Genomic DNA, 27372 nt, shown 5'->3' with positions numbered 1-27372 from the left:
TGCCAAGGGACGGTTATATTCGTTAGTTTTTTCTATCAGGATTTTTAGGCACTGCAGGTGATCGTTTGTGCCGTAATTAGGGCGGAAACCGGCTTGTTCCCGAGGTTGGTAAAAATCCAGCTTTGTCTCTAATCTGTTCGTTATTATTCGGGTGTATAATTTATAAAGATGGTTAAGGAGACTGATTGGTCTGTATCTTTCCAGGTCTGCTATATCTCCCTTCTTGTGTAAGAGTACAGTTGTTGAATTATTCCACTTTGCTGGGATATTTTGATTCCATAGGCATAGATTAAAGAGCTTTTGAATTTTGGCTATCAGTACTGAGCCTCCTATCTTTATCGCTTCCGTGACGACACCGTCCTCCCCCGGAGCTTTGTTATTCTTCATCTTTTTTAGAGCCTTGTAAATTTCGTCCAAGGAGATTTCTGGGATATCTTCGGAACCCTGATTTTGAACCTTCGTCAACTGATATTCAACTATATCTAGAGTCGATTGGTTGCTATATAATGTCTCGTAGAATGATTCCACAATTTGTAACAAATGTTCTCTGTTTGATGTGATGTTGCTATTTCTATCCTTGAGTTTGACTATTTGTTTATTTTCATTTGTGAGTTTGCGTCTCATTATTTTCATACTCTTATTTTCCTCAATGGTTTTGATGATTTTCGCATCTTTGTATTTTCTTAGGTCTTTTCTGATTTCTCTTTTCCTTGTTCATTTTATTTATATCGTCGTTACTAGAGTTTTCGTCGCTTCTCAGTATTCTTCTTTGTTCCATTTTTTTCTGTGTTTCCAGACTAATTTTTTCTTCCTTCACGCTTTTTGGGTAGCATTTCTTTTGAGCTTCTGTTATTGCTTCTACTATTATGTCATTTAGGATGTTAATATCATTTGTTGATGATTTTTCTTGAAGGAATTTACCGATATGATCTTCAAAATTTTGTTCGTTGTTTGGATGTGTCCATATGTTTATTTGCTTCTTTTTTATCATATTGTGTCGTTCATAGTTGGTATTTAACACAATGGTGGCTCTCACCATACGATGGTCGCTTGATTTCGCAAATTTATTTAGCACTGTCACATCTGTAAATATGTATCTTTTATCAGTGATAAAGTAATCGATCTCGTTTGTCGTTTGTTTGTTTGTTTGTTTGTTTGTTATATATATATATATATATATATATATATATATATATATATATATATATATAAAATAAGAGATAACTACGTTGCTCTGTTTGTAAATCTTTATTCGTTAAAATATCTACAGTCTAAAAGCCTATTTTTATGTGATGCATTTTAAAAAAGTGCCGATGAGTGCCTTTTACTACTAGTGCGTGTCTGAAACAAAAAATATAGTTAATGAAAATTACGACGTTTCGGCACCCATTATCAAGAGGGATATGGTTCCGTTCGAGTTCGGGGTCTCAATCTGCCTACTCCCCTCACTCGTGACGTCCAGTAGGCAGATTAAGATCCTGAACTCGAACGGAACCATAACCCTCTTGATAATGGCTGCAAAATGGGTGCCGAAACGTCGAGTTTTAAATTCTCAACGCAGTTCTTCCCGAGAGCTTAGTAATTTTCATTTACTTGACCGCGGAAATTTTCAAAAGTATTTAGCAAGTGAATGCAGAGGTTAATTCGGTCATTTATGTTGGCAAAAAAAAGAGAAGTCAGCTATTTTATTGGTTTATTGTATACGTTTCGTATTTTTAATTTTTCAAAAGCTTCTTCAATTCACTATAAATACATATAATGAAGCAGTTTATAAGTAAAAGCGTGCCAACTAGATATAAACATAACCTATTACAAGTCCTTAGTCTTAGAGTACATACGTTGACACATTCTATACAAAGATGAATCTCTGAATCTATTTAAGTCCATTCTCATTGATAACTCCTCTCCCATCACTATAATTAATTAATATCTATTTTCTAAAAGTTACCGTCATTCTATTTCAGAAGTCCCCAATGGCGAAAAATTAGCTTCCATTTCTGATAACAAACAGTTGATTAATTCCCCGTCCACCCCAGAACGATCCACAATATATGCTTATCTCCCGTCGTCCCCCAAATCACTAATAAACTTGCGAAACTCTTCAGAAACTTACCCTTTACGCCCTAAAAAATACCAGAACTCTAGGAAAGTTGTTTTCGAAGACCAAAATTCCATTGACCCCTTTAGAACATACTAATAGTGTCTATCACATACCTTGTTCAGAGTGTAACTCCTGCTACATTGACCAGACTTGCCGCTCACTTTAAGATCGTCTAACTTCTCATAAAAGCGACGTTACGATTTCCAAACCATCTTGTGTCTTAGCACAACATGTCATCTCCCTCAACAACAAGATATCCCTCCTAGAAATGTGCCACGTTCTTAAACATCCATCAGCCCTTAATAAACGAACTAGCATCGATAATTTAAGCCAGATTTCTCATTTTACATAATACCTAAATGAGAATCACATCTAACCCCATATTCCTAGTTCACCAAATATTCATTATACATTCCTAATAAAGCCCAATCTTCAAAACCTGTGGCATGAATTTACGTTTTGAATTGTTAAGGTTTTGATTTTTGGCTTTAAATGTGAGACAAGAACTCCGAAAGAAAAAGCTAATGCCTGTCAACATTGACCGGTTGTATCCAAGGAACCATTGCTCACAATTCCACTTTTTTTCTTTTGTACCAAACGTCTTGCCAAGTATTTTCCAACGCCGTTGCATGAATTTAATTTAAGCTAATAGTTACCGAGATATTTTATTTGTTTATAAGGCAAAAAATTGTTTATAATTTTAAAACATTCCTGAGACCGTCCAAATAGTCCGATTTCAATTCCATAAAGTACGTTAGATAGTTTAAGTACGTTTTTATAAGTAAAAAAATTCGCAAATTTTAGCGAATTACAAAAATCATGTATGATTCAGTGTACGTGGATAATACGGTTAAATACTTTCGATAGAAAAGATGAAGAAAGTGTGTGAATTAGATTTTAAGAATATTTGCGAGTTTTATAGCGAGTTTTCTTAAATATCCTTTCTTCTGAGATCACAACAATAGCGTTATTGAATGAAACAACAGGTAAGCTATTAATGAATGAAAATGGCCTATACAGCGTGATAAACTCTCTAGAGGCTTTACCAGATAAAAGTTGTAGTGAACTGTTGGGAAAAAGACGAAAAAATATCGAAACCAACCAAAGACTGTAGCGTTTCTCGTATTCTCTTTAACATATTCACTATCAATAATCTCAAAAACGAAATCAGCAGAATGCAGCAGTATACTTATTGATACAAATACTCACCTATCTACACTATCACTATTTACATTTTGCAGGCCAACAAAAGAACAGTATAAGAAATAGAAAATAACCTTCAACTAACACATCAGTTGCGACTTACCGTTACGATTTCTATACTTCCAGTTGACAGTTGTAGCTTTCTCGATAAAGCAGTTTGCACTTCAATGATATCTGTTTCACTCAAACGGTTCCCTTGAAGAGAAAGACGTGCAATACCTATGTACTCAGGTTTGCAACTGTATAGTTCGGTCTGATAACTTAGCATCTGAAGGATTAATGGTAGAGCTGCTTTTCTTATTCTGTTATCTAAAATAAATCGTTATAGACCCTTCTTATGTGTATACTACTATAATTATGTACTTATTCTTTTTGGTGGTAGCAAATGATGACGTAGGTAGCTGTAGAGTATCAATAGTAAAAGGCAAAAGATTTAAAATATGCAAAAGCAGTAATAAAACCACAGTTACCTTACCATTACCGGTTAATAATAGACGGTTACCTTAAGTACTTTTAAATCGATTTGAAAAAAAAATTGAACAAGATGATAACAATGGTGAAGTATCTAAGGTTTCTGAACCTAAAAGGTGGTATAATAATATTGCAATAGTTAATATTTGATGGAAAAAAATTGATGGATCCTTGAGAATTTGTTTAGTTCCGAATGACTTAAATAAAGTAATTTATAAGAGATTTTCAATTAATACCAAGATTTGAAGATATTTAACAAGGATGAATTTATTTAATAAGGATGAAATTAAAATCGCACAACTTTAAAATCGCATATAAATAATCAGCACAAAAAGAGACCTTACTGTACTTTGCTAGACTTTAAGCAAGGATTTTGGCAAATCAAGCTCGATGATCAGTCATCCTCTGTACCTTCAGTACACCTTTCGGATTTTACAAATTGCATAGATTACCTTTTGGATTATTTAAAACCTGATAATCCAATAATTTGTGAGCTTGTCAAATGTTTATACCTGTTTGTGTCAAAAATGGACTTCTATTATGTGATCTACTTACATGATAGATTTAGATTAGTTAAAATGCTGTTTCCATAGCAAAATACACTCGTCGATTCTTCTACACTGTCTTGTAAGGCTGGATGGTACGGCAACTCGGGAATACTCATGGTGGTTTTCGGTAAATCCTTGTCTTGTTCATACGAAGGTAATGAAGGTCGATGTGCTAGTTTATGATGAAGACGCCTCTCGAAAACTAATTCATACAATTCGTATATTATATATAGGTTTAAAAGAAAACTTAAATAATAATAACATTGACGAACGAGAATTCTTAAGTTATGGTATAATATAGAGACGTTTGCAGGGCAAAATCAAAGGCAGAAGAAGCGTAGGAAGAGGTAAAATCTCGTGGCTACGCGATCTCCGTGAATGGTTTTTACACAGATCAATCAATTGAACTATTCAGGCGCATAACCAACAAAATTATAATTGCCAGAATGATTTCCAATCTCCGATATTAACGGAACTTGAAGAAGATATACACGTTGGAAAGAGATAGCCCAACATCACAAAATGATGAACAAGAAGTGTGATGTTGGTGCTAGACTGATTTAGCCATCGTGCAGCAGGTGGGACGAGAGATCTTAATTTTTTCGTTGACGAACTTAACCCATCGTTTCAACAAACACTCTTCTCATTTTGTTGAAATTTGCTCTAGCCTTTTCTATTCTGATTTTGATCTCCTGAATGTAATCATTTGTGAAGTTAATCATTGTTCCCAGATATGCATATTTGTCCACTTGTTCGACGTTGGTTCCGTTTATTAGAAGATTCTCGTTATTTCTTTGAGTTTTCGATATTCTCATAAATTTCGTCTTCTTGACATTCATTCTTATACCATAATCTTTTCCATACTTCGCTATTCTGTTCACCAGTCTCTGAAGATCTTCAATATTTTCGGCTAAGATCACAGTGTCGTCCGCATATCTAATGTTGTTAATGGGAACTCCATTTACCTTTATTCCAGCTGTTTCACCCTCAAGAGCTTTTTTCAGGATCTCTTCGGAGTAGGCATTAAAAAGAATTGGCGACAATACGCATCCCCATCTCACTCCACATCTTATTTCAATTTCTTCTGACAGCTGTTCGTTAACACGTACTTTTGCTCGCTGCTTATAGTATAAATTTGATATGATCCTGAGGTCGTTGTAGTCAATCTTCTTTGATTTCAGGACATTCATTAATTGTTTATGTCGTACTTTATCGAATGCTTTATTATAGTCAAGAAAACATACGTATATATCTTGATTGACGTCCAGGCATCTTTGTATCAGTACATTAAGTGAAAAAAGAGCTTCACGCGTTCCTAGGCCTTTGCGAAAACCAAATTGTGTATCATTAACATCTATGTCCAGTTTGTGATATATTCGGTTATGGATGACTTTTAGTAGTAGCTTTAGCACATGAGACATCAAGCTAATGGTGAGGTATTCGCTGCATTCTCTTGCGTTTTTCTTTTTGGGGAGACAAATAAAAATCGACGTTAACCACTCTTTGGGTAATACGCCTGAACTATAAATTTGGTTCAAGAGTGTCACTAAAACATCAATGTGCTTCTCATCTAGAATTTTTAGAATTTCTATAGGAAGCATGTCAGGTCCAGGGTTTTTCCCACTCTTCATTGTTTTTAATGCGTGTAATATTTCTTCTTTTGTAATATATGGACCTATTTCTTCTGACGTAAGTTCTATGTGCTCCAGATCTCCTCTTTCGTCATCGAACAATTCGTCGATATATTCTGCCCATCTTTGTACTTTCTCTTCCGTATATGTTATAGTAGTCCCGTGTCTATCCAGAATTGCATGAGTTGGATTTTGTTTTCTTAGTTCTGCCAGTTCTTTAACTTTCTTGTGTAGGTTAAACAGATCATATTTATTTTGAAGGTCTTCGATCTCTTTGCATTTCTCTTCAAAGTATTTTTCTTTTGCATGCTTTATCATATTCCTGATCTCGTGGTTTATCTCTCTGTATTTATTGTTGTCTTTGTTTTTAAATTATCTCCGTTGTTCCATCATATTGAGTATCTCGTCATTCATCCATTCTTCTTTTCTCCTTGCGGAAGTCTTTAGTATTTCTTTACAGGGTAGACAATGTTTTAGTCGATCCCAGTACTCGTCAATATCATTGGTGTGTGTATTCAATTTACTGAAGTTCACATGCAGTTCATGTTGGAGGCATTATTTTACTTTAGGTTCTTTAAGTTTTCTTGTAATTAAACAAAGAAAGCTTGAATATCTAGGCCACATATTGAGACACGATAAGTACCGTCTACTGCAATTGATTGTCCAGGGAAAAATAGACAGTAAGCGAGGGCCAGGCAGGAGAAGACACTCGTGGCTCCAAAATCTGAGGAAGTGGTTCGGGCTCACATCGGTCGAACTATTCAGAAGCGCCGCAAATAAGATCAGAATTGCCATGTTAATAGCCAACGTTCGCAACGGACAGGGCACTTGAAGAAGAAGAAGAAGTTTTCTTGTGTCTATTGTAGAGATTTTTTGATGTCTTTTAATATTTTTAAGGGTGAGTGTAATCTTGGCGATAAGTGGATTGTGATCTGAGGCCACGTCTGATCCAGGATATGCTTTCACGGCTTTAACAGCATTACGGTATCTTTCATTGATCATAATGTAGTCGATCTGGTTCCTGACTACTTTCTCCGATATATCTGCGGGCGAACGCCATGTATACAATTGTCTGTTTGGTAACTTAAAAAATGTGTTTGTAATAATCAAGTTCTGCTCTTGATAGAATGGTAACAAAATACGTTTATTAATAACTTAAACTACGTGCTTGTTCTACAATGGTTAGGGTAGGACCTTGTCGATACACACAGCAATGATAAATATGGATCTTGTTTTTAATGCACATGCAGATTGTATGTCATTTAGATTTGATAAAAAAATAAACCAGAGCCGTGCGTGTGTAAATAATCTAAAATAAACATTTTTTTATAACAAGGGTTTTAAAAACTATCCCTGTTTCCGATACAAGGAAGGCACGTGCATACTTCACAGAAGATCGCGAAGACAATTATATCTGCTGCCTGTGTTTGTACAGCAGACAACGTTCGTTTATTCGTTCAATATGAATATTTCTGTCTTCCTTTTGTATTTTCTGGAGATATTGTTTTTGAGAGAATTTGTTGTCTTCGGGAGTCTTTTAGGTCAATTGTCCTTTCCGTCTTTATTTTGGTTGTTATTGGTTTGTTGTTGTTCATTTACATCAGACACAATAAGTGTCTTCGTGTTGGAAATCTCTGGTTTGGTCTGATAGAATTTATTCTCCTTAGTTTTATGGCAAGAAATTACTTTAGCAACATCCGGTCGGATACAGGTGTTACTAACTGACGTTCGCCAATGCCTTCTGATTAGGATATTCATATGGAGAGTTGATGGGGATGATATTCGTACCTGTGTTTGTGATGGTCATTTGGTTATCTACGCAAACTTGAATGGATCATTCATCATGTTGATTTCTCTCACCAAGTCCATGTTTTCGGTGTTTCCTATCTTAGTATTAAAATCTCCAATAACTATTAAGATATCCTTATGTGGTATGTTGGAAATAACTCTTTCTAGTTATGGTATGTTCTTCTTCTTCTTACGATGCCTATCCGTTCCGGATGTTGGCGATCAACATGGCTATCCGAACTTTGCTTGCTGCTATTCTGAATAGTCCGGTTGTCGATGTATTAAACCACTTTTTCAGGTTTTGAAGCCAAGGTATTCTTCTTCTCCCTGGTCCTCTCTTTCCAAATACCTTGCCCTGAAGAATGAGTTGCAACAAGCCGTATCTCTGTTCATTCCTCATAACATGGCCAAGATATTCTAGTTTGCGCTATTTGATGGTGTTAATAATCTCGCATTCCTTGCCTATTCTACGTAGGACCTCAACATTAGTCACACGATCCAACCATGAAATTCTTAAAATAAGTCTGTAACACCACATCTCAAATGCCTCGAGTTTTCTTAAAGAAGCTTCGGAAAGTATCCAGGCCTCTACTCCGTATAATAACGTAGAAAATACATAGCATCTAATGAGAGAGATTTTGGTAGCAAGTGGTAAATCGTGACTTCTGAAAAGAGACTTCATCATTATGAACGCCGATCTCGCTTTTCCTATGCGTTGTTTTATTTCACTGGAGTGATCCCATTGGCTGTTAATGTTGGTACCAAGGTATGTGTAGCTGTCCACTCTGTCAATTGGATGTTGGTTAACCAAAAGCTGTGTATTTAATATTTCGCGCTTACTGACTACCATGTACTTTGTTTTCTTCGTATTAAGATCATCGTCGTCGCCATATCTAATGTTGTTTAGACGTATTCCGTTGACTAATACGCCTTCTTGTAGTTCGCCTAGCGCTTGCTCGAACATATATTCAGAGTATATATTAAATAACACCGGGCACAGAATGCATCCTTGCCTCACTCCTCTATCTATGGAGACTGCCTCTGTCAATTGGTCATCCACTTTGGATGACCAATTGACAGAGGTATGTTGGAAATATATATTTATCTGTAATTTTACTATATCTTATGACATCAGGGACTATATGGATTCAGGAATTGAATTCCACCAACAGCAGAGAAGAGAAAAATCTAAAATGTGAGTTCAGAGCAGATAGCAATAATCGAAGTAGAAAGTAGACGAAATAAAAGCGGCAATCAAGACCTTGAAAATACTGGAGCACATAATACAGGCGATGTTATGCGTGAACTACAGGAAATTGGCTATAACTAAAAACACTATTTAATAAACGCCATGTAGAACGGATAATATCTGATGGTTAGATGGTTATCTCACAAAAATGGGATAAATCAATTTCTAGTATGCCAAAAGTTGTTATACAGGTTTCCATAACGATTAAAGTTATTAGATTAGATTAGATCATATTTAAACACTCAGTAACGTCATTAGAAAGTCAGCAGAATGTAACAAGAAACTGTACATATTTTTATGTACAGAAAAGGACAAAAACATGGACAACACTCTTTAGAAATCAGCACAATAATCGAATCTCTCCAAAACAGCAGATAAATAAACTACAGACATACACAACTTACAGAAAATATCTATGCTCGTCCTCTCTTACCGTGACTAGTACAATGAGATCCACCAAGACACCAAAAGTATAGAAATACAAAGAGGAGTAAGACAACGAACATTCTATTATAATAGTCACAACTACTTATGATTATTATGGAAGATAGGTTTAACCAACTGAATGTTGGCCTTTACATGAAAAACAATCTACAAACTCCAGGTTACACAGCGAAGTATGGACAGAGCATTTGTAACTAAAAGGATAAAAAATTCAAGGTCGATTCAGATATCCAAAATGAAAACGAAGACCTGGAAGTGGGTCAGACATCTACTAAGTACGTACCATACTAAATGAGTTATGGAAACAACACAATGGAAGCCGCGAGGAGAAAAAAAACTGGATGTGGAAGAAGACGAGGAGAAAAACTGAAGACCTGGAAATGGGTCAGACATCTACTAAGTACATACCATACTAAATGGGCTATGGAAACAACACAATGGAAGCCGCGAGGAGAAAAAACTGGATGTGGCACTTCTGGAGTGATCGAGGAGGGGAAGCATACCTTACTTATCGCCTACGCACGGAGCAATGGTTTTTAATTTAATTCAGTTCAATTCCATTCGATTAGATTCGGTTATTTTATTTTTATTTTAGTTTATTTTATTCAGAAATACGCATGGGAGTTCGTTTGCTACTCCACGTAGTGTGTGGTCGCGCAATCAGTCGTTACATTGCGTTTCTTTTGTTTTTATTTTTCCACAGCTCTGCGCTATCCATTCCATCGATCAATGCATTCCGTCCTTAGCTCGCGATAAGAAAGCTGTGCTTCCAAAAAGAAAAGACAGCCGAACAACGACTAGATGGTGCGTTAATATCGGGAGAACTGGATGAACACAGCATAAAACCGAAGACACATGGACATAATGGAGATGCATATTCAAATACGGACTAAGGAAACACTAAATAAAGACGAAAAAGAAAGATATGTTATTTTATCAATATCATTCATGTGCTCATGGCCAGCACAGTGGGGGACCCCGCATTGTTGGGATGGAGGTCCGATCGGCTCTCCCTCCAAATGAAAGATGACTAAAAACTGAATTATAATCTGATCGCCCCACCCTTTGGATTCTCCACTGGGTCAGCATAAAAACAATATGAAACCAAAAATATTTTCAAAAGCTTTCTGCATAAGTCGCACATTGGTTATAATTTTTTTATTTGATTAACATTACCTTGGTTGCTTAAACCTTACGTTTTCACCCAATATTCCATTTCACGCACAGACATATATATGAAATTATGTTTTTCATTGTATATACTTACATTTATTTCTACGTCGTGATCTTATTTTTCTTGCTGAACAAGTAATTGATAGAGTGTCGTCCGATTTGCTGGCACAGTAGACGTCAATCTAAAACAGTTCAGAGATAAGCAAATATTAGGTGATCTGTAAGGCTAATACATATATAGATTCCTCTAACGTGGCCTGTTCCACGTCACGTCAGGTTCCGTAGGTCGACATTAGACAAGAAGTGATCTCGCATTGGCCTGGCGTGTAGCGTATTAAACTACAACATATTTTGAGTTTTATCCTCGTGATAGGTAGTCTTGAGTTTTCAAGTATGAACTTCCTTAATGTATTTAACATGCTGGAAAAAGAGATTGCTTCCTCTGCTTTGCTCGTTTGGGAAATATGTGCATCCTTTTAATAATGGACGAGAGGAATTCGAGACAAATATTTAATGTTCCAATCGATATAAGATAAATGGCGGTTTCAGTGATTTTACCGAATGGTAAAACCCGAATCCTACCATCTCCTAAGCAGCACAGGATTTGCTCATACATGAACATCACTTCCATTTTTGACAAATCACTATTTTCACTTAAAAAAACATTTTGACGAGCAACCATCTTCGCATAGCTTTCTCATGTCCAAATGTTCAGTTAAAATGCGATGTTGGAAGTGCCTACTAGGTCTGCTAGCTCGCATACTTTCAGTTGACGATCATCCAGTACCACTTTGTAGATTTTCATCACCATTTCTGAAGTCATCCCCTCATTTTATCGAACACTGCGATTCTTGACTTAGCAGCTAATGCGACCGCGTTTAAACTCTGCTACTCAATGTTTTTTCTGTTGTAAACGAAAGAGCAGAAGGCGAGAATCATAAAACGGAAGTTTTGTAAAGTGTTAAAAGTATAAAAGGAATTTAAAACATTTTGCTCTAGGTCTGCAAGGCTTGTTGATCATTTTATAAATAATACTTAATATGTAAGAAAAAACGTACCATTTTTTTGTGATAATCAAATCTAATTTTTCTTCTTTGTATTAACTCATCTTCATTAAGTTCAAATTTCTTTAATGGTTCCAATAATAATCGAATACCATTTTCGGTGATTTTATTGTCTGCCAAATTAAGCGATAATAACTTTCTATTCATTCTTAATATTTTCGCCACGTAACATACACTTTCATCATAGAGGGCGTTGGTGGCCAAGTTTAAATGCAGTAGGGGATTGGTATCTGGTTTGTATAATTCCTCTGAAATCTGTTTCATTCCTAAAAACATGTTCAGAAAGTAAACCTTTTTTTGTTACACGCTGTTACAGTTGTTGTAAAATAAAACAGATTATAGTAGAGTATCGAAATTGTAGGCACTAAATTCTGAGAAATAATAATTGACTTTTAACGACAGCAGTGTTGCCAGGTTGTAATTATAGATAGTTTATCAACTTCTATATTAATAATTCACATACAGTCAAATAGTTACAGCATAAGAGAATTATTAAAGTATCTAATAAAACATGACAATGCTGATCAGTAGAAAAGAACAGTAGATCATCGAAGCCGCAAGTTAGAGAGAGATAGAGAGATATTTCACTCAGTCTAGGCGTTCACCTTGTATCCAGTAGCGCGTCGTTTACGTTCTTAAGAGAATTTTAAAATTTTATATGTACTAAAAAAACTACTCTTACCAAATTTATGTTTAAGTATAAATCTATTAGATATTTATGTGAAACTTATTTAACTTTTCAAAATTAGTAAAGTATGTAGGAAGATGTAAGTATTTTAATTTGACAATGTATGAAAGTAAAATTAAACCTATTATTATATGAGGCAATGTTGATAAAGAAGTTCGACATATGGCGACGAAGAGTAAGCAACAGCGATCCTGGAAAAAGGAAAAGCTGCTGAAGAATAAGTTTGACATCTACAAAATATCAAAACATTAACTATTTATCGTATTGTCCTGAAGCTATTTTCTTCTGTCATGTTAATGCAATACTAGTTTTGTTGGGAATACACCACAATTTTACTTTAAAATAAGTTTATTTCCACTTCGGAAATCGTTCTCAACATACAACACATTAATCTTTTGTATTTTGTATAAAAATACAAGTAGCGCTACTCATACAAAAAAATGTGTACGTCACTGGAAGATCAAGAATGGTCAACACTATTTCTTGGAATTTAGTGCCTAGAATTTAGATACTCTATAAAAAAACTATATAAAACTTTTTATACTATAGAAACTTTACAACTATAGATATAATAGGTATAGGACGGGTTTGATAAGCCTTTAAGTGATTGCCATGGACCCATCGAGTTAGAATCTATGGAGAATGCATCACGTGACTAAAAACGAACTCACTTCGCCCATATTGTTATGATCGTTTTGACAGATCGTGAATGATTGTTTACGTTTGTTGAATATTTTTAGTTTTATAATACTTTTATAAAAACTGTACTATTATATTGTGATAGTGCAGAATAATAGTTTTTTGCTCTCAACGTAGTTGCAGTAGCAGAAGCAATGTTAATAAAAAAATCTTCAGGAATAACGTTCCACGGGTTAGTAAACAAACAAATATGTAAACAAAGTAATGGCCCGTACTTCAGAGAATAAATTAATAGAATTCATAAAAAATCTTATAAGTAAGGCAGATCGTGCTATTCTTGAGAATACTCAAATATCTTCATCCTAAATATCTTAAAATTTCTTATTAACTACTTTAACAACAACATAATTATTTTTATGTTTATGTGTTTTTAGTGTTTACCGCGGGATAAATAAATCATAGTTTATTAAAAATGTATTGCTCTTTTTTAGATTATGATTAAATCTTCTGAATAACTAGTATTTGTATAGTAGTTTTAATATTATTGAGTCCGGCACTGATCCCACCGCCATATTGATATGATCGTTAGCTACACCTACTGACGCCTTTTTAATACACACGTTAAGAGCGTAGGCGCAAAATTTCGGGCCAATGCTTTTTAAATGCATTCATTTTTTTCGAATCCTAAAAAAACTAATAAGTATTTTTGAAAAATTTAAACGCAGAATGAAAGAATACATTATTACTGAGGGCCGAAAGTCCCTGAAAACTTCTATAATGTTTATTTTAATAAGTTACAGGGGTGAAAAAAAGGGAAAATTTAGTGTGATTTTTAATTTTAAATATCTCATTCAAAAATACTTTTTGTTTATTGTAAGGGACTTTTAGCCCTCAGTAATAATGTAATAGTCATTCTGCGTTTAAATTTTTCAAAAATATTTCTTAGTTTTTTCAGGATTCGAAAAAAATGATTGCATTTAAAAAGCATTGGCCCGAAATTTTGCGCCTACGCTATTAATATGCTCATATCTTCTCCATAGATTCTAACTCGATGCATGGACCACACAATATATAGGCGAGACCCTGAGCTCGTTTTTTTTTATATTTAGGAGGTGTGAGAAATTCCAGAATGCGAATCAAAATGTCGCCCATGCAAAAAATGGTCAGAATTTATTTAAACAAACTGTTTAAAACATTACAAAATCGGGTTCTGAAACAAGGCCATGAGACGAACTTCATATCCTAACTATACGCATTATATTCATTTTTAAATGCATTTTTCAGTAATACATACCGTCGATATTTATACTGCAATGTTTCAGCGATAAGGAGGCTAGTTCCTGCTTCAATAATAAATAAAAATTTTGTTCGGGAATAGGATTTCCGTTGACACTTACTTCCTTTACAGTATATAATAATGTCAGTAGCTCTGCAATTTGTTCTATGTGTTTCGCTTTCAAATTGCAAAATTCAAATCTACAAAATATATGTAAAACATTCCTAGTAGAAAATATATTGATTATAATAAAATAAACTTTTATATTAAAGATTTTAGAATAACCCAGGAAATTATAAACGGTTTGACGAATTGGTCAAAGTTATAACCTACTGAGCTACTGATAATCTCGCCAGTTATGGAATTTTTTCTATTAAAGGGAAATTTTCGTGACCGTTGGATCGGTATTCGTCCAAATCGTCATCACGGCAAAAATACTTCGCAAATTAGTTTCTAGTACTCACGAACTTGAGTAAATAAATAAAGCAGAAAGACGTTTGAGATTCAATTTCAATGAAGGGCTCCTGCCATCCGCTTATACGTATTTCGACCTTATTAGGTCTCCTCAGAGGGTGTCGGCCGATATGCGCTCGACCGTTTTGCGCTCTAACACTTTCTTAATGGAGATGTATAGCTAATTATTTTCTTATATTCTTATACCATAACGATCAGGTAACGGTTAGGCTAGTAAAATTAATTTTAAAAAATCATAAAACTATAAAAAAATAAAAATAAATCATTTTCCCTTCACACTTTCATTCCTGCTTAGGACTGTCATAGTTTATACATAATATAAACATTGGCGTGTTTAGAAGATGTTTTTTTTTTATTTTTTAATTTTTTTTTCGTTTTTTTTTTTAATTTGTTAAGTAATTTTTTTTTTCTTTTATTTTAATTTTTTTTTCGTTTTTTTTTTTTTAACTTTTTATACAGTAAAATACAAAAAATTCTTGGGAATAAAAAATTGTCTATTTATTGCAGCTTCTGGATATATACCAATGTCCTTAAACACAACCTTAAGTCCCTTGTATCGTTATATTTCTGTAAAGTTTTGGATATTCTTTCATCAAGATTAATACATGTTTTCTTGCGCCGCTTTCCTTTTAGATTGAAAGTAAATCGATCATAAAGGTGATCACAATATTCTGCTTCTTTAACCAGGCACTTCACTAATTGGATGGGAGGTGGTCTTATTAATGTATTCAGACGATGATTCCAACCTTCTAAAACGTTATTACTGCGATGTCTTTGATCATGGCAATTCCACATTTCCTTGGTAATGTGAGTATTTTCTAACCATTGTTTGACAAAGTAGTCATAAAACTGTTCCATTTTTTCAGAAATAGGAGAGGTTTCTTGAATGCATAACCAGCCATCATCGATATCTTCTATGGGTAGATACGCTAACACAGCACACATTCTTATGTGCAAAAGTATCTCTTCGTTGTCAGTGTATTCAGAAACAAGTCCAATATTTTGAACATTTTTCCATATACATTGATTGAAATGAAAATTACAACCAGAAATTTTGGCTTCGGGAAAATAATTTTCTAAGGTACCAATCATTGCCTGTTCAAAATCCAGTTTTATAAGAGATGGTTTCCAATTTGGTAGTTTCTCTTTCATTGATGAAAATAACATATCGTATGTCTCTTTGGTTTTGTTAGGAAGTAACGCAAATATCAATGGAATTGTATTTGTTTTCTCTGACGTACTACCAATATCGATATGAACTGTATATATTTGACTAAATTGCTTACTGCAGCTTTTGAATGTTCCATCCATAAATACAGTGTCCTTACTGTTAACCAAAATCTCCCTAGCTTTGTTGCTGGCAAACACCAAGATTCTGTATCCCGAGGGAGTGGTCTTGTCGATAAATAAAAATTTCGTTTTGTCGCTCATTGTAATAATTTCTTCTGGGAATACTATTTCGGATGCTGCCGCTGGATCTGTGAGCAGCCTACGCGCACGTTTTCTACAATCGTTTAAACCACTTTTCACTGAAGAGAATTTTGGGATGTCTGTCACGAAATCCAGTCCTTGACTATAATATAATCTTTGAAATTCATCTTGATATATTTTTGACATCGGCAAATAACTATTGTCTTCCCTAGCTCTTTTTCGAGCATTGAAGACACACTGCTTCACTTCTGTTGCTGCAACACTCGGCTTACACAGAAGTTCGGCTTCCTTAATTATTGTGTTATTATCCATAATTATGTGGCCTCAACATTTTTCAGTTTTCTCTTTCAAACAACTCCAAAAACCGAACCATCTTTATTTGTTTTTTTCATACGAAAACTGTACCCTTTATACAATGCACATGGTTTTCCCTTCGAAGTTTCAATAATTTGCACATCCATTTTTAAAATGCCTAACTCACACTGATTCACAATAATTCTTGATCCTACTATCTCAAAGAACGTAATAGAAATGATTGACCATCAATATGGTCATTATCACGTAAAATTTTCAGGTAATTTTTCTGTTACCATACCCTTTGTTAATGACTTAAGTAGTTACCAGTTCGCATTATCAGGTAGAAAGGAAAGTTAGTTCCAGCGATCTCTCATTTTGGGAATTCTAGTTACTAATTATATCTAAACAATTAACTTCTAGGTAGAAGGATTATAAACAGAGGTATTAAAGATTAAAGAACACTCTGTTGTTCGATAGTATTAGAAAAATTTAATAATTTTGTTAGTTTTGATTTGACATTTTTTTTCAAATCTAAAGGAAAAAGATGTTTCTGTTTATTTGACATGTTAGTTTGTTCATTGCAGGTTCACCAGACTATTATTGTAGAATGAAATTAAAATTATATTGCAAGAGAGCGCAAATCGGCCAATTAAGGAAACTATAGTAGTTATATATTTCTATTATGAAAATTGCAAAGCGCAAACCGGTTGATTTCAGGTAAGGGCGCAAAACGGTCGAGGCCGTATTTCCTCAGAGCGACTTATGCAGAAGCTCTTAATTGAAAATAAATCTCTCCCGTCATAATAAAATAATTATATAATGGTCTGAGCTATGGTCCCCACGAGAAAGATCAAAGTAAATCATTAGGGAATTTTTTGGCAAGAGACAAAAACAAAAAAATTTGTATGTTTAAAACTATTTTCGAAGTGAAAGTCAAATCTTCAAATAAAGTATTTTTAATATTCTCTACTTATGACCTGACTGCCCTACATGGACTCGCGATAAATATTCCATATCTTAATTGTGCAACGACCTATACTCGCTTATTTGTTAACCGACTCATTATAAGTCATTGTTAAACGATTTGCAAATATGTTTATGTTGACGCATTTGCAGTATTTGCAGTAGAGTAATAAAAAGGAACTTGTTGCTAAAATCGACGAGTCTATGAGAACCACAAGTAACTAAGCATTTCCGTTACGTGTCGAGAATCTGTAATACTCATTTCAGTTCAGTATGATAAGTGACTAGGTGTGGGCTATTTAGAAGCATTTCTTTATAAACGTCGTGAACCTTATTGACAGTGCTTAGTTTTGGATTGTTTAGGATTAACAGGTAATCTTAGTATGTATGTATCATAGCTTATAAATAAATTTTGCTCGTAGAACTTTTTTAGCTCACTAATATCGTGCATTTAAATGTTTTATCATTTCAAAATAAAGTTTTTGAAGTTACTAATTATGCTAGAGACAAAAAATCGTGCAAACCTTCATATTATAAGTTGACGCTAAGAATAATTAGATAAGATAAAATATTATTTTCTGACTTAACATCTGAACAGTCGTTTTCTTATAATAATCCAAAGAAATAAGATATTCCCATGACTTTGACCCAGCCAAATTTTTTTGAGATTCATGGACCTCGATAACCAAAACCTCAAAGTTGCCTGCAGTGGGTGCGGTGGACTTTTTAAATTATTAACAATTTAAGGCCAAAAGTGCATCATTTTAAGAAATTTCTTTTACAAGTAAAACGTAAATCAACGGATTTGTAGGTAATTATTTAATAAAATACATTTAAAGCTTTAAAATGGCGATTTTTGAATGTTAATGTACTAATTTGTTGGTTAGAAAACTGTAAAAATGAACCTACAACCTTGATATTGTGTGGAAAGTTGGATCTTATAGTGTTAACAATGTGGTTAAAAGTCCAGAGTGATTCATCAATTTGTTTAATACAAAAAAACTTTATTTTTGTACATAAGTTAGAAAAAAATTTGCAATAATTCTATGGGTAGCATAATCAAGAGAGGAAGTTATTATATTAAAAGAATTAAAAAAAAGATAAACCATAACCAATATTGTAAAACTTAATTTCAAAAACATTGCAATTTTTTGTTTATAAACATTTAGAATTTTTCGCTATTGCCCGGAAAAAAATATTTTTTCATATTTGAAAATCTGGCATTTTTAGCATTTTTCACAAAAAAAAAGTTCTACGACAATTAGGGAAAAAGTTAGTATTTTTTTAATTTGTTTATAATAATTTAGAAACCTAATTAGCGACAATTAAAAGATCAGGGACTGAAGTTATAGTATACAAAGTTTGAAAAATATTGCCCTTAAACAGAGTTGTTTACAAAGCTTTAAAATGTGGAGTTCCAATTCGTTCCAATTGGAGTAGTGGAGGGGGTACTTTAAAATTTGCGCTATAAACTGTATCTCCAGTTCTTGTTGATGGATTTTGACGTTTCTTTTTTAGTTTGTATGTACTCTTCTCGTAAATTACGAATGTGCCTTTTGTTAATAAATTTAATGTTAAATTTGCCATGTAAATTGTTTAAACAATTTTCGACAAAAAAATTTTTGGAACGATATGGTTTTCAATAATATTCGTTCTATAAGATATAAAACAGATGAATTATTTTTGTTTATAGAGGAATTAGGATTTTCCCCGATAGTTGCGGTTACCGAGCATTGGCTTGAAGTCAACGAACCTTTTTTGTAGAAAAATATACCACAATTACTAGGTATGATCGTCCAAGTTCAGCTTATGGTGGCACTCATGTTCTTATACAAATATAATAACAAATATAATATACACCCATAATTCTTTCTACAAATAATGATTTCTCTCCTGTAACAAAATATACTACTCTCCAAAATTAACGCACCACCTAAAATGGACCATGATTTTAAAACTATATTTCTTCTGAACCCTTAATTGGCTTTCCATGATTTATTTTTCACATTGTAGGTATATTTCTAGTTAATGACTATATTAATGTTTTTTAAGAAATGTCAACGTTTTACTTATATACAGGGTGTAAAAATAAAGTTGTGTTTTTTCATCTAATTTTGCAACACCCGGTGGAATGTATTAGAAACAAACGCTACATATTATTAATATTTTAAGATCGCTTCATTCTTTCTTTACATTTTGGTGAAAAAATCATTACGATACGTTTATTATCAAAAAAGAAAAGTATGTTCAAAGCATTGCGTGATTTTTTACTCTCCAAAATTAACGCCCGACCTCAACTCTACCATAATTAATAAGTTATTTTTCTTGTATATCCTTGATTGGATTTCAATAAATTTTTTTGCTCATTACAGACTTATTTCTAAGTAATTACGGTATTATTGTTTTCTGGAAAGTGGTAACATTTCACCTAGATACGGGGTGTCAAAATAAATTTAATTTTTCATCTTATTTTGCAACACCCTGTGGAATTTACTTAAAGCAAATGCTACATCTTAATCTTAATACTTTAAAAAAGTTTAAACATTTTCGTAAAAAAATCATCAATATCTTTATTATTAAAAACGAAAAGTACGTTCAAAGCGTAACGTGACTTTATTGAATTGTAAAAATTTAACATTCAATTTCAAGAAATCTGAGCCGAGATTCATCTCTCATACATAAAAATACACTATAGTAGAAACACTATATAAAGGCGTCCCGCTGAACAAGATCTGCAAATAAGGATACCAGTCACCCAGTCAGAGCTTTAAACGTAAATCATTGTAGAAGTAGATTACAATTTGCCAGAGAGCATCTTGACTGAAATATTGATGTCTGGAAGTACGTGTTGTTCACTGATGAATCGTGGTATTGCTTATATAGCTCAGTGTGAGAGTTAATCGACGGCCAAGAGAACGCTACGCACAGTGTAATATACGACCTATTACTTTATTCAGTGGTGGTTTTGGTTTTGGTTTTGTAATGGTTTAGGGAGAAATATTTCTTACAGCGCAAACGGACCTTGTTGCTTTACGAAGAGATTTCTTAACAGGTGAAAGGTATATTAGACATTTTGTCTAACCATGTAGTTCCATTTGCTCCTTACATAGGAAATAATTTTCTTTTAATGCAAGATAACGCTCGACTATATGTTGCACGTGTGGTTCGCAAATAGAACGAGGTTGGAATACAAACCATAAACTGGCCACCCTGCAGCCCTGATCTCAATCCCATAGAGAATTTGTGGGATATTATTGATCGTCAACTTAGGAGCCGACAACCATCACCTGTCTCTCTTGACGACATAGAAGTTATGGTGAGAGAAGTTTGGGATGCAATTGATCAAGACCAACTACGCTGCTTGATTTTAAGTATGCATCGCCGCTGTGAAGAAGTAATTAGATGTAGAGGTGGAAATACTCTTTATTAAGTGTTTTTGAGAAAGGACAATTGTTAAAGAATATTTAGGTTATATTTTCTTAGGCTTTATTTGTATTAAATGTCAATAAAGTTTATGTAAGTAATGTTTTCTTTGCTTTAAATGTTGATAAAAACTTGTTACATTTAAAGTTCTGTATAATCTTTGATAATAAAGATATCGAGATAATTTTTTCACGAAAATCTTAAGAAAGAACAAATTTATCTTTAAATAATAATAATATGTAACGTTTATTTCTAATAAATTCCACAGGGTGTTGCAAAAAACTATGAAAAAACACAACTTTATTTTTAAACTCCGTATACGGGTAAAACGTTGATATTTTTAAGAAAACATTAATACATTGATTTACTAGGAATAGACCTATAATATGAAAAAAACATCATCAAAATCTAATCATTCGTTCAGAAGAAAAATAGCTTCAAACTTTTGGTACATTTAAGGTGGTGCGTTAATTTTGGGCATTAGTGTATAAGTTAGCCATTATTATTCCACTTCATAACAGTTGTGAAAAATCGAATGTCTGCAACTATAGACCTATTGCCTTACTACCGGTCCCATCAAAAATTATTGAGAGACTTATAAAAACCCGACTTAAAAACGTCCTTTCTCGTTGAAAACAACATTTTATCACTAAGTCACTTTGGCTTTTTATCTAATAAATGTACCAGTGATGCTATGTTTTCTGTACTGCCTGAGGTCTATCAAGCACTAAACAATAATCTTTACACTGCCACTGTTTTTTGTGACTATGCTAAAACTTTTGATTGTGTAAATCACGATATTTTGATAAAAAAACGGACTTCGAGGTATTTCTTTGAATTGGTTCCAATCTTACTTGAGGAATAGGAAACACCTAGTTAGAGCAAATGATACTCACTCTAGTCACAAAATCATTGTATGTGGAGGACCACAAGGTTCAGTATTGGGTCCTCTACTCTTCCTTATCTTTATAAATGACATCACTATCTTAAAAAACGATGGAAAAATTTTTGTTTTTGCTGATGATACCAGAATCGCCTGGAGGAACTCTAATATTGCAACTCTTCATGCAATTATAACTTCTGATCTACTTAAAATAAAAACCTGGTCCGCTTCTAATTTACTCTCTTTTAATGTGGATAAAACAGTAACGTTATCCTATAAAGGAGCTCTTCAACCATTGCTTTTTAATAATAGCCAGATCAGTATCGTTGATTCTGTAAAATTTCTTGGCATTTTTATAGACAGTAACCTTAAATAGCCCCTTCATATCGATTTGTTAAGTAAAAAACTAGCCTCAGCCTGCTATGCAATAAAATCTGTTTCGAAGGAAATCAATTTAGCATCTTCGAAAATAACATATTTTTCTTTGTTCGAGTCTCATCTTCGATATGGTCTTCATTTTTGGTGTTCCAGTACAGCTGTCCAATCTGGTGTTATTTTTAAATTGCAAAAAAGAGCAATACGGTATCTTTTTGGCCTCAGTAGGATAACACATTGCGGAAGCTACTTCAAAAATCACAGGGATTTTAACTCTTCCCTCTTTATATATTTTAGAAACTGTTTACTTAATTCGTAAACACCTACACGTTTTTCCAGCAAGACCTAGTCATGACTACTCCATTAGAAATTCAACCTTTGATGTGTATTAATCGATCCTGTCTACTGAGTTAGTAAAGAAATCTATATTATATTCGGCAAAAAAATTATACAACCATCTCCCTTTGCAACCTAAATCTGCAACTTTTTTCCTTAAGTTGCGTAAAATGACAAAAAGTTATCTATCTCAAAGACCATATTATTCAGTGGAAGAGTTTCTTAACGAATAACTGAGTAATTACAGTAAAATTACAGTAAGTACATTTTACGTTTACGCAATTTATTTATATTTTGCAATGGATTGTGTATTTTATTATCTTTTATTTTGTGATATGGACGATTTATGTAATTTCAGGAAATTTTAAATTGTTTTGGTATTTTTCTGGACAGGAATGGACAGGAATACACAATACAGGCGAGCTGTGTCACGCCTCAATTCTAGTAATGAGATAGTCGCCTACGCACTTTGGTGTACGGCATGTTAAGAAGAAGGTATTTTTCTTTTTTAAGTTTTGTCATAAAATTGTACAATTTTCAGTGACAATAAAGCATATTTCTATTCTATTCTAACGATTTTTATTGGGAACCATAGGAATAGATCACCTACACTTGAATTTACAATAAATTCTTGTTAATAATTGGTAAAATTAAAATTGTTTATATTTCAATACGATATTATTTACCTACAGCTATAAATATTTATCAAATTACATGGTTGTCATATTTAAGAAAAAAAAATTTTCCTAATTTCACATTTTTTTGGTAAATAAGGTATTGTAAATTTAACTGTAAATGGTCTATTCCTGTTTTGTTAAAAAAATCGTCATACGGCAATTATTAAAAAAAACTTCAGAAACTTCGTTCAGAATAAGCGTAGGACAACTTTTTTTTAAACTTGCCAGCTTTTTGAATATGAAAAATAATTTTCCCTGGCAATAGCAAAAAAATTATTCAAATTGTTTATAAGCAAAAAAATTGTAATTTTGGAAATGGTTTTTTCTAACTTTTTTAAATGCTTTTGATATAATAACTCTATCTCTCTCCCTCTCTCTCGCTTATGGTACCCGAAGAATCATAAGTTATCGTAAGTAATCATAACGCTTATATTTCCATTCATTTTTTTTAGTCATTAGGAATTCATTTCTGCACGTGCACATTGAGTGTTTCCAAAAATTTCGTTTCTGTCCCTTAGCCGCTTTTCTAGTCTGCCAAGAAAATATAAAATAGTTAGATCTGGATATCTGGATGGCCAGCCTACTAGCAAACTAGGATTTATTTCCCGCTTACAACTCTGGCATCATGAACTTATCATTTACTTAACTGTATAAATAAATTCAATCGGTCATTAAGACAAAAAACGATCGTGAATGACATTACACAAGTCATCGCATTTTCTTTTTTTTTCTAGTTTAAAATCTTTAATCTGTTAATACCGATTCTTATTTCTTGGGAAGTGGACTGCCAGCTATTTCTTCATCTCTTGGGTGACCTTCCTTGCGTGCGTTTTCCAGTTTTATTTTCAACGTATTTATCAGAGTCTTGAGATTGCGACTATGGAGCAGAATGACAGATTGTGCATCACATAGTTTACGAGAGTCCAATCTCAGCGTTTCAAGGTACAAGCCCATGATTTCGCTACGAAATCTGCACATTTTTTACTGCAACCTATTCTATTTAACTATAATTACTTACTTAATGACTTTGAGCACTGGATAATCATCTCGTAAACATTCTTTTAATAAAAGTAATAAGTTACTTTCCAAAGAATCGTTTTTAAATACTATTGATATTAGATTTTCATCAACTGGAAGATCCTTACGTAGCTTTCTAAATTCGAAATATACACTGGTTTCTGATTGACTTAGTTCACATTTTGGGTAACTCTAAAACATAATAAATTGTAGTAATTTATAGTTGCGAACAAAAAGTCTGTATTGTCCTACTATGAACCTTCATTTATATTCGCTGATTTTTGCGTTAAAACCTCCCGTGATCATCGTTATATCTCTAGATTTTGTGACGTGTATTTTCTTTTTAAATACAGTGTAAAAGTTTTATATTCCTTCTTCCTCCTTTTTAACCAAAAGGGAGCTCAAGTGGGATCAAGTTCAGACCAAAGAACGGAGGTGCAGCAACTGGTAGATCCAAAACACATGGAAAAGTATAGGTGGATTGGCTATCTAAAGAAGCTATATACAGAGGAGCAAATGACGTTAGAACCACCATCAAAAAAAGAATTGGTAACGAACTGATTTTGTTAAAACTAAAATTTTGCAAAAGCGAATTAATCAAGGGTTAGCAGATTAATGACAATGATGAACTATAAATACCTGCTCAGCTATGAAGACCCGAATAGTGAAGTGAGAGATTAAGTACAAAAATCAAATAGACTGGCAGGATTCCTTAATAGGAAATAGGAGTTTATGGCGAAACCAAAAAATAACACTAAGATGAAATGCATCAAAAACAAGACCTGACATAGCCACAATAGACACAAAACTATTGGAAACAGCGGAGATGAGAATATTAAGAAAAATTAAACAGAAAGATGGAGATTTCGGAAGAGACTTCAGAAGAAAATGTCACAGGGTATGAATGAGTAGATACTAAACAGAAAAAAGAATGATATAACTACCTTAACAGCATGGTGAAGACCACCTAAAAGATGGAATGACAACCTTCCATAGAGGTATTAATTCGTCAATGAACAAGTAGAATTGCTTATAGCGACAAAGAAGGTTCTTTTGGTATTCGCCTCTTTCGTCCAAATTCTTGTTAGCAACTATCCATCTTCTTCATGTACCCTGTCCTTTCAGAACGTTAGTTACCATCATAGCTATCTTAATTTTATTCACTGCCACCGTAAATAGCATGCTTGTATCAACACCATACCAATCTCGCAAGTTCTTCAACCATAAGGTTCTTCTTCGTCCTGGACTGCTTTTGCCTGCTATTTTTCCTTGCATGATATTTTGTACCAACCTATATTTGGGACATTTCATTACATGTCCCAAATACTATCCATGCTATCAAATTTTATCATTACCATATGTATTATTAATATTACCACGTTATCATAATATATATTAGTAACCATGGTCAATAGAAATTTTCAAATATACGAAATGTTTTTCCTCCACATTTTTATAAAAATCACTGCCCATAGACATTTCTGAATCATGAACATGCAATAAAAGCACCAGATAAATCAAGTAATATTGTAACTTATAAAAAACTTAAATTAATATTAAGGAGCCTGTAATTAATTACTTTCTGTCTTGAAATTTAAATAAAGTGTATGTGAGATATCATCGATTTTTTTTATTCGTTTGAAAGGCTTCTCGGTGCCATTATATATGGAATATAACGTCTTTCATAGTTAGGATGGGTAGCGGGAAATGTTTAATGTACCCTAACTTTTCGTATAGACCTGCAACTTCAGCAAATCCCCACAAGAAAAGTCTAACGGGGTCAAATCGTACGATCTTGGTGGCAATTTCACATCACCTTGACGTGAGATAATCATGGCCTCAAATCCCTCGTACAGAATATCAAATTTAGCATAAGCTGTATAGCACCGGCCTGTGCCGGTGCACCATATGTCGTCGGTGTCCATCCAATTAAAGCCAAAAAAAGTTGATAATCATCTAAACAACACCCGTTGTTGACGGTGATGCCTGGCCAACGTCATTGTCAAAGAAATATGGATCTCATCTGAATTGATATCGTCCCAAATTCGACAATTCTGTTTTTGATATATCCATTCATCCAAAAATGGGCCCTATCGCTGAAGATGATTTTTCGATGAAAATTATTCAGTTTTCAACTACTTCAAAGCCCATTCAGCTCCTGGATCGGTTGAATTTTGTACGGGTACGGTTGTATGAATTAAATAAATGGAGCAATAAGGCTACGGCTACGGAACAAAAATAAAAATAGTAATATATCGAAATACCTATATTAGGAATAAATAAAACATATTTAAACAAAACTAAGTTTCATTGGCAAGCACTACGAAAAAATTATAAACGATATGAGATAAAAATGCAGATCTGTCTTTGACATACCTTTCCTTCGGCGTAAGCACAAGCTACTGGTTTCTTTTTAAATGCATATTTCTGTTTGTTTTTGTTAAGTTTTGTTACGATGTTTTCACCACTGTCTCCATAAATATTTTTTAAAGATGATTTACTTTTTCCCGCTGCATTTGATAAGTTTCGGGACAAATTCCCAGTGACAGAAGCCATTTTCGTTTAAATTGTTTGTGTCAATTTAATCTTCTTTTTTTCGTTTATTTTGTTGATAGGATGATATTGATTTTTTTACGGTTTATAAACATATTGGTTAACACGTTAAGCGCCAAGGCAATCTTTAAAATCCAGAGGTTCAGTCCAGTGTGTAAAATTGGTTTTTATTTTGTTGGTGATGGTTTTTGTGTAATAAAATATGGTTGCAATAAATATTTTTTGAATAAAAAAAATATATTTTTTTAATCCGTTATAAAAGGTATATATATTCTAAAAATACTCTTTTAGGTTACAGCACAGTAGGTTTTCGGAGTAATGTGGTAATTATTACATATTTGTTGATAAATTCAAATGATGTTGAAGTTTTGCCATGCTGTGTAGTAGTGTGTAATAGTTATTTTTAATAGTTAGTTTCGTATGCGAAATATGCTACTAAGCCTACTGTGTACGGCTGATGAATCGCTTTATTGTCCTTGTGCATTACGCACGTACGTAAGTTTTCTTCTGGATTGTTCCAGAACGTTCTATCGCGCGAAAATACAGATAGCGTTATCTTAACATTCTAGAAAAAAAACTCGGCCGCTCGGCTGTCTATTTCGAATAGCTGTCAGCGAAATTAGAACATACATCTATGCTTCAATTAAGTTTTGATTGAAAATGATTAA

The 27372-nt window shown here is 33.4% G+C and overlaps 2 protein-coding genes across 5 annotated transcripts in view; one reads left to right on the top strand and one right to left on the bottom strand.

Moving 5' to 3' along the window:
* LOC140444019 (LHFPL tetraspan subfamily member 2 protein) overlaps positions 1-27372 on the top strand; it is a 36651-nt gene that overhangs the window by 3623 nt on the left and 5656 nt on the right. The window contains exon 1 of one of the 3 annotated variants that reach the window (XM_072535599.1): positions 17598-17825. The exons of 1 other annotated variant lie outside the window; for it this stretch is intronic. The gene's annotated coding sequence lies outside the window, so the exon portion shown is untranslated. Of the gene's footprint in view, positions 1-17597; positions 17826-27372 lie in introns of those variants that run through there. One more of the 3 variants, XM_072535598.1, reaches the window with a different exon arrangement.
* LOC140444017 (NACHT, LRR and PYD domains-containing protein 13-like) lies at positions 1234-26731 on the bottom strand. 2 transcript variants are annotated; one of them, XM_072535594.1, is made up of 8 exons: positions 26528-26731; positions 24153-24343; positions 14294-14475; positions 11667-11938; positions 10703-10790; positions 4331-4525; positions 3408-3613; positions 1234-1341 (listed from the first exon to the last, which is right to left on the bottom strand). In XM_072535594.1, exons 1-8 carry the CDS (start codon positions 26705-26707, stop codon positions 1300-1302), a joined length of 1356 nt encoding a protein of 451 aa, XP_072391695.1. In that variant the 5' UTR covers positions 26708-26731; the 3' UTR covers positions 1234-1299. The 2 variants fall into 2 exon arrangements, with proteins under 2 accessions (XP_072391695.1, XP_072391696.1); XM_072535595.1 differs by lacking the exon at positions 3408-3613 and having other exon boundaries at positions 1240-1341.

This window comes from Diabrotica undecimpunctata, chromosome 6 (genome assembly GCF_040954645.1).
Source record: "Diabrotica undecimpunctata isolate CICGRU chromosome 6, icDiaUnde3, whole genome shotgun sequence".
Taxonomy (NCBI): domain Eukaryota; kingdom Metazoa; phylum Arthropoda; class Insecta; order Coleoptera; family Chrysomelidae; genus Diabrotica; species Diabrotica undecimpunctata.
This window is presented reverse-complemented; position numbering and strand designations above follow the sequence as displayed.

Coding starts and splice junctions, on each gene's coding strand:
- LOC140444017 (XM_072535594.1), bottom strand. CDS start 26,707: ATGGCTTCTGTCACTGGGAATTTGTCCCGAAACTTATCAAATGCAGCG. Junction 14,476..24,152: donor CCAGTGCTCAAAGTCATTAA/GTAAGTAATTAT, acceptor TATATTTTGTAG/ATTTGAATTTTGCAATTTGA. Junction 3,614..4,330: donor AACTAATCTAAATCTATCAT/GTAAGTAGATCA, acceptor GATTTATTTTAG/ATAACAGAATAAGAAAAGCA.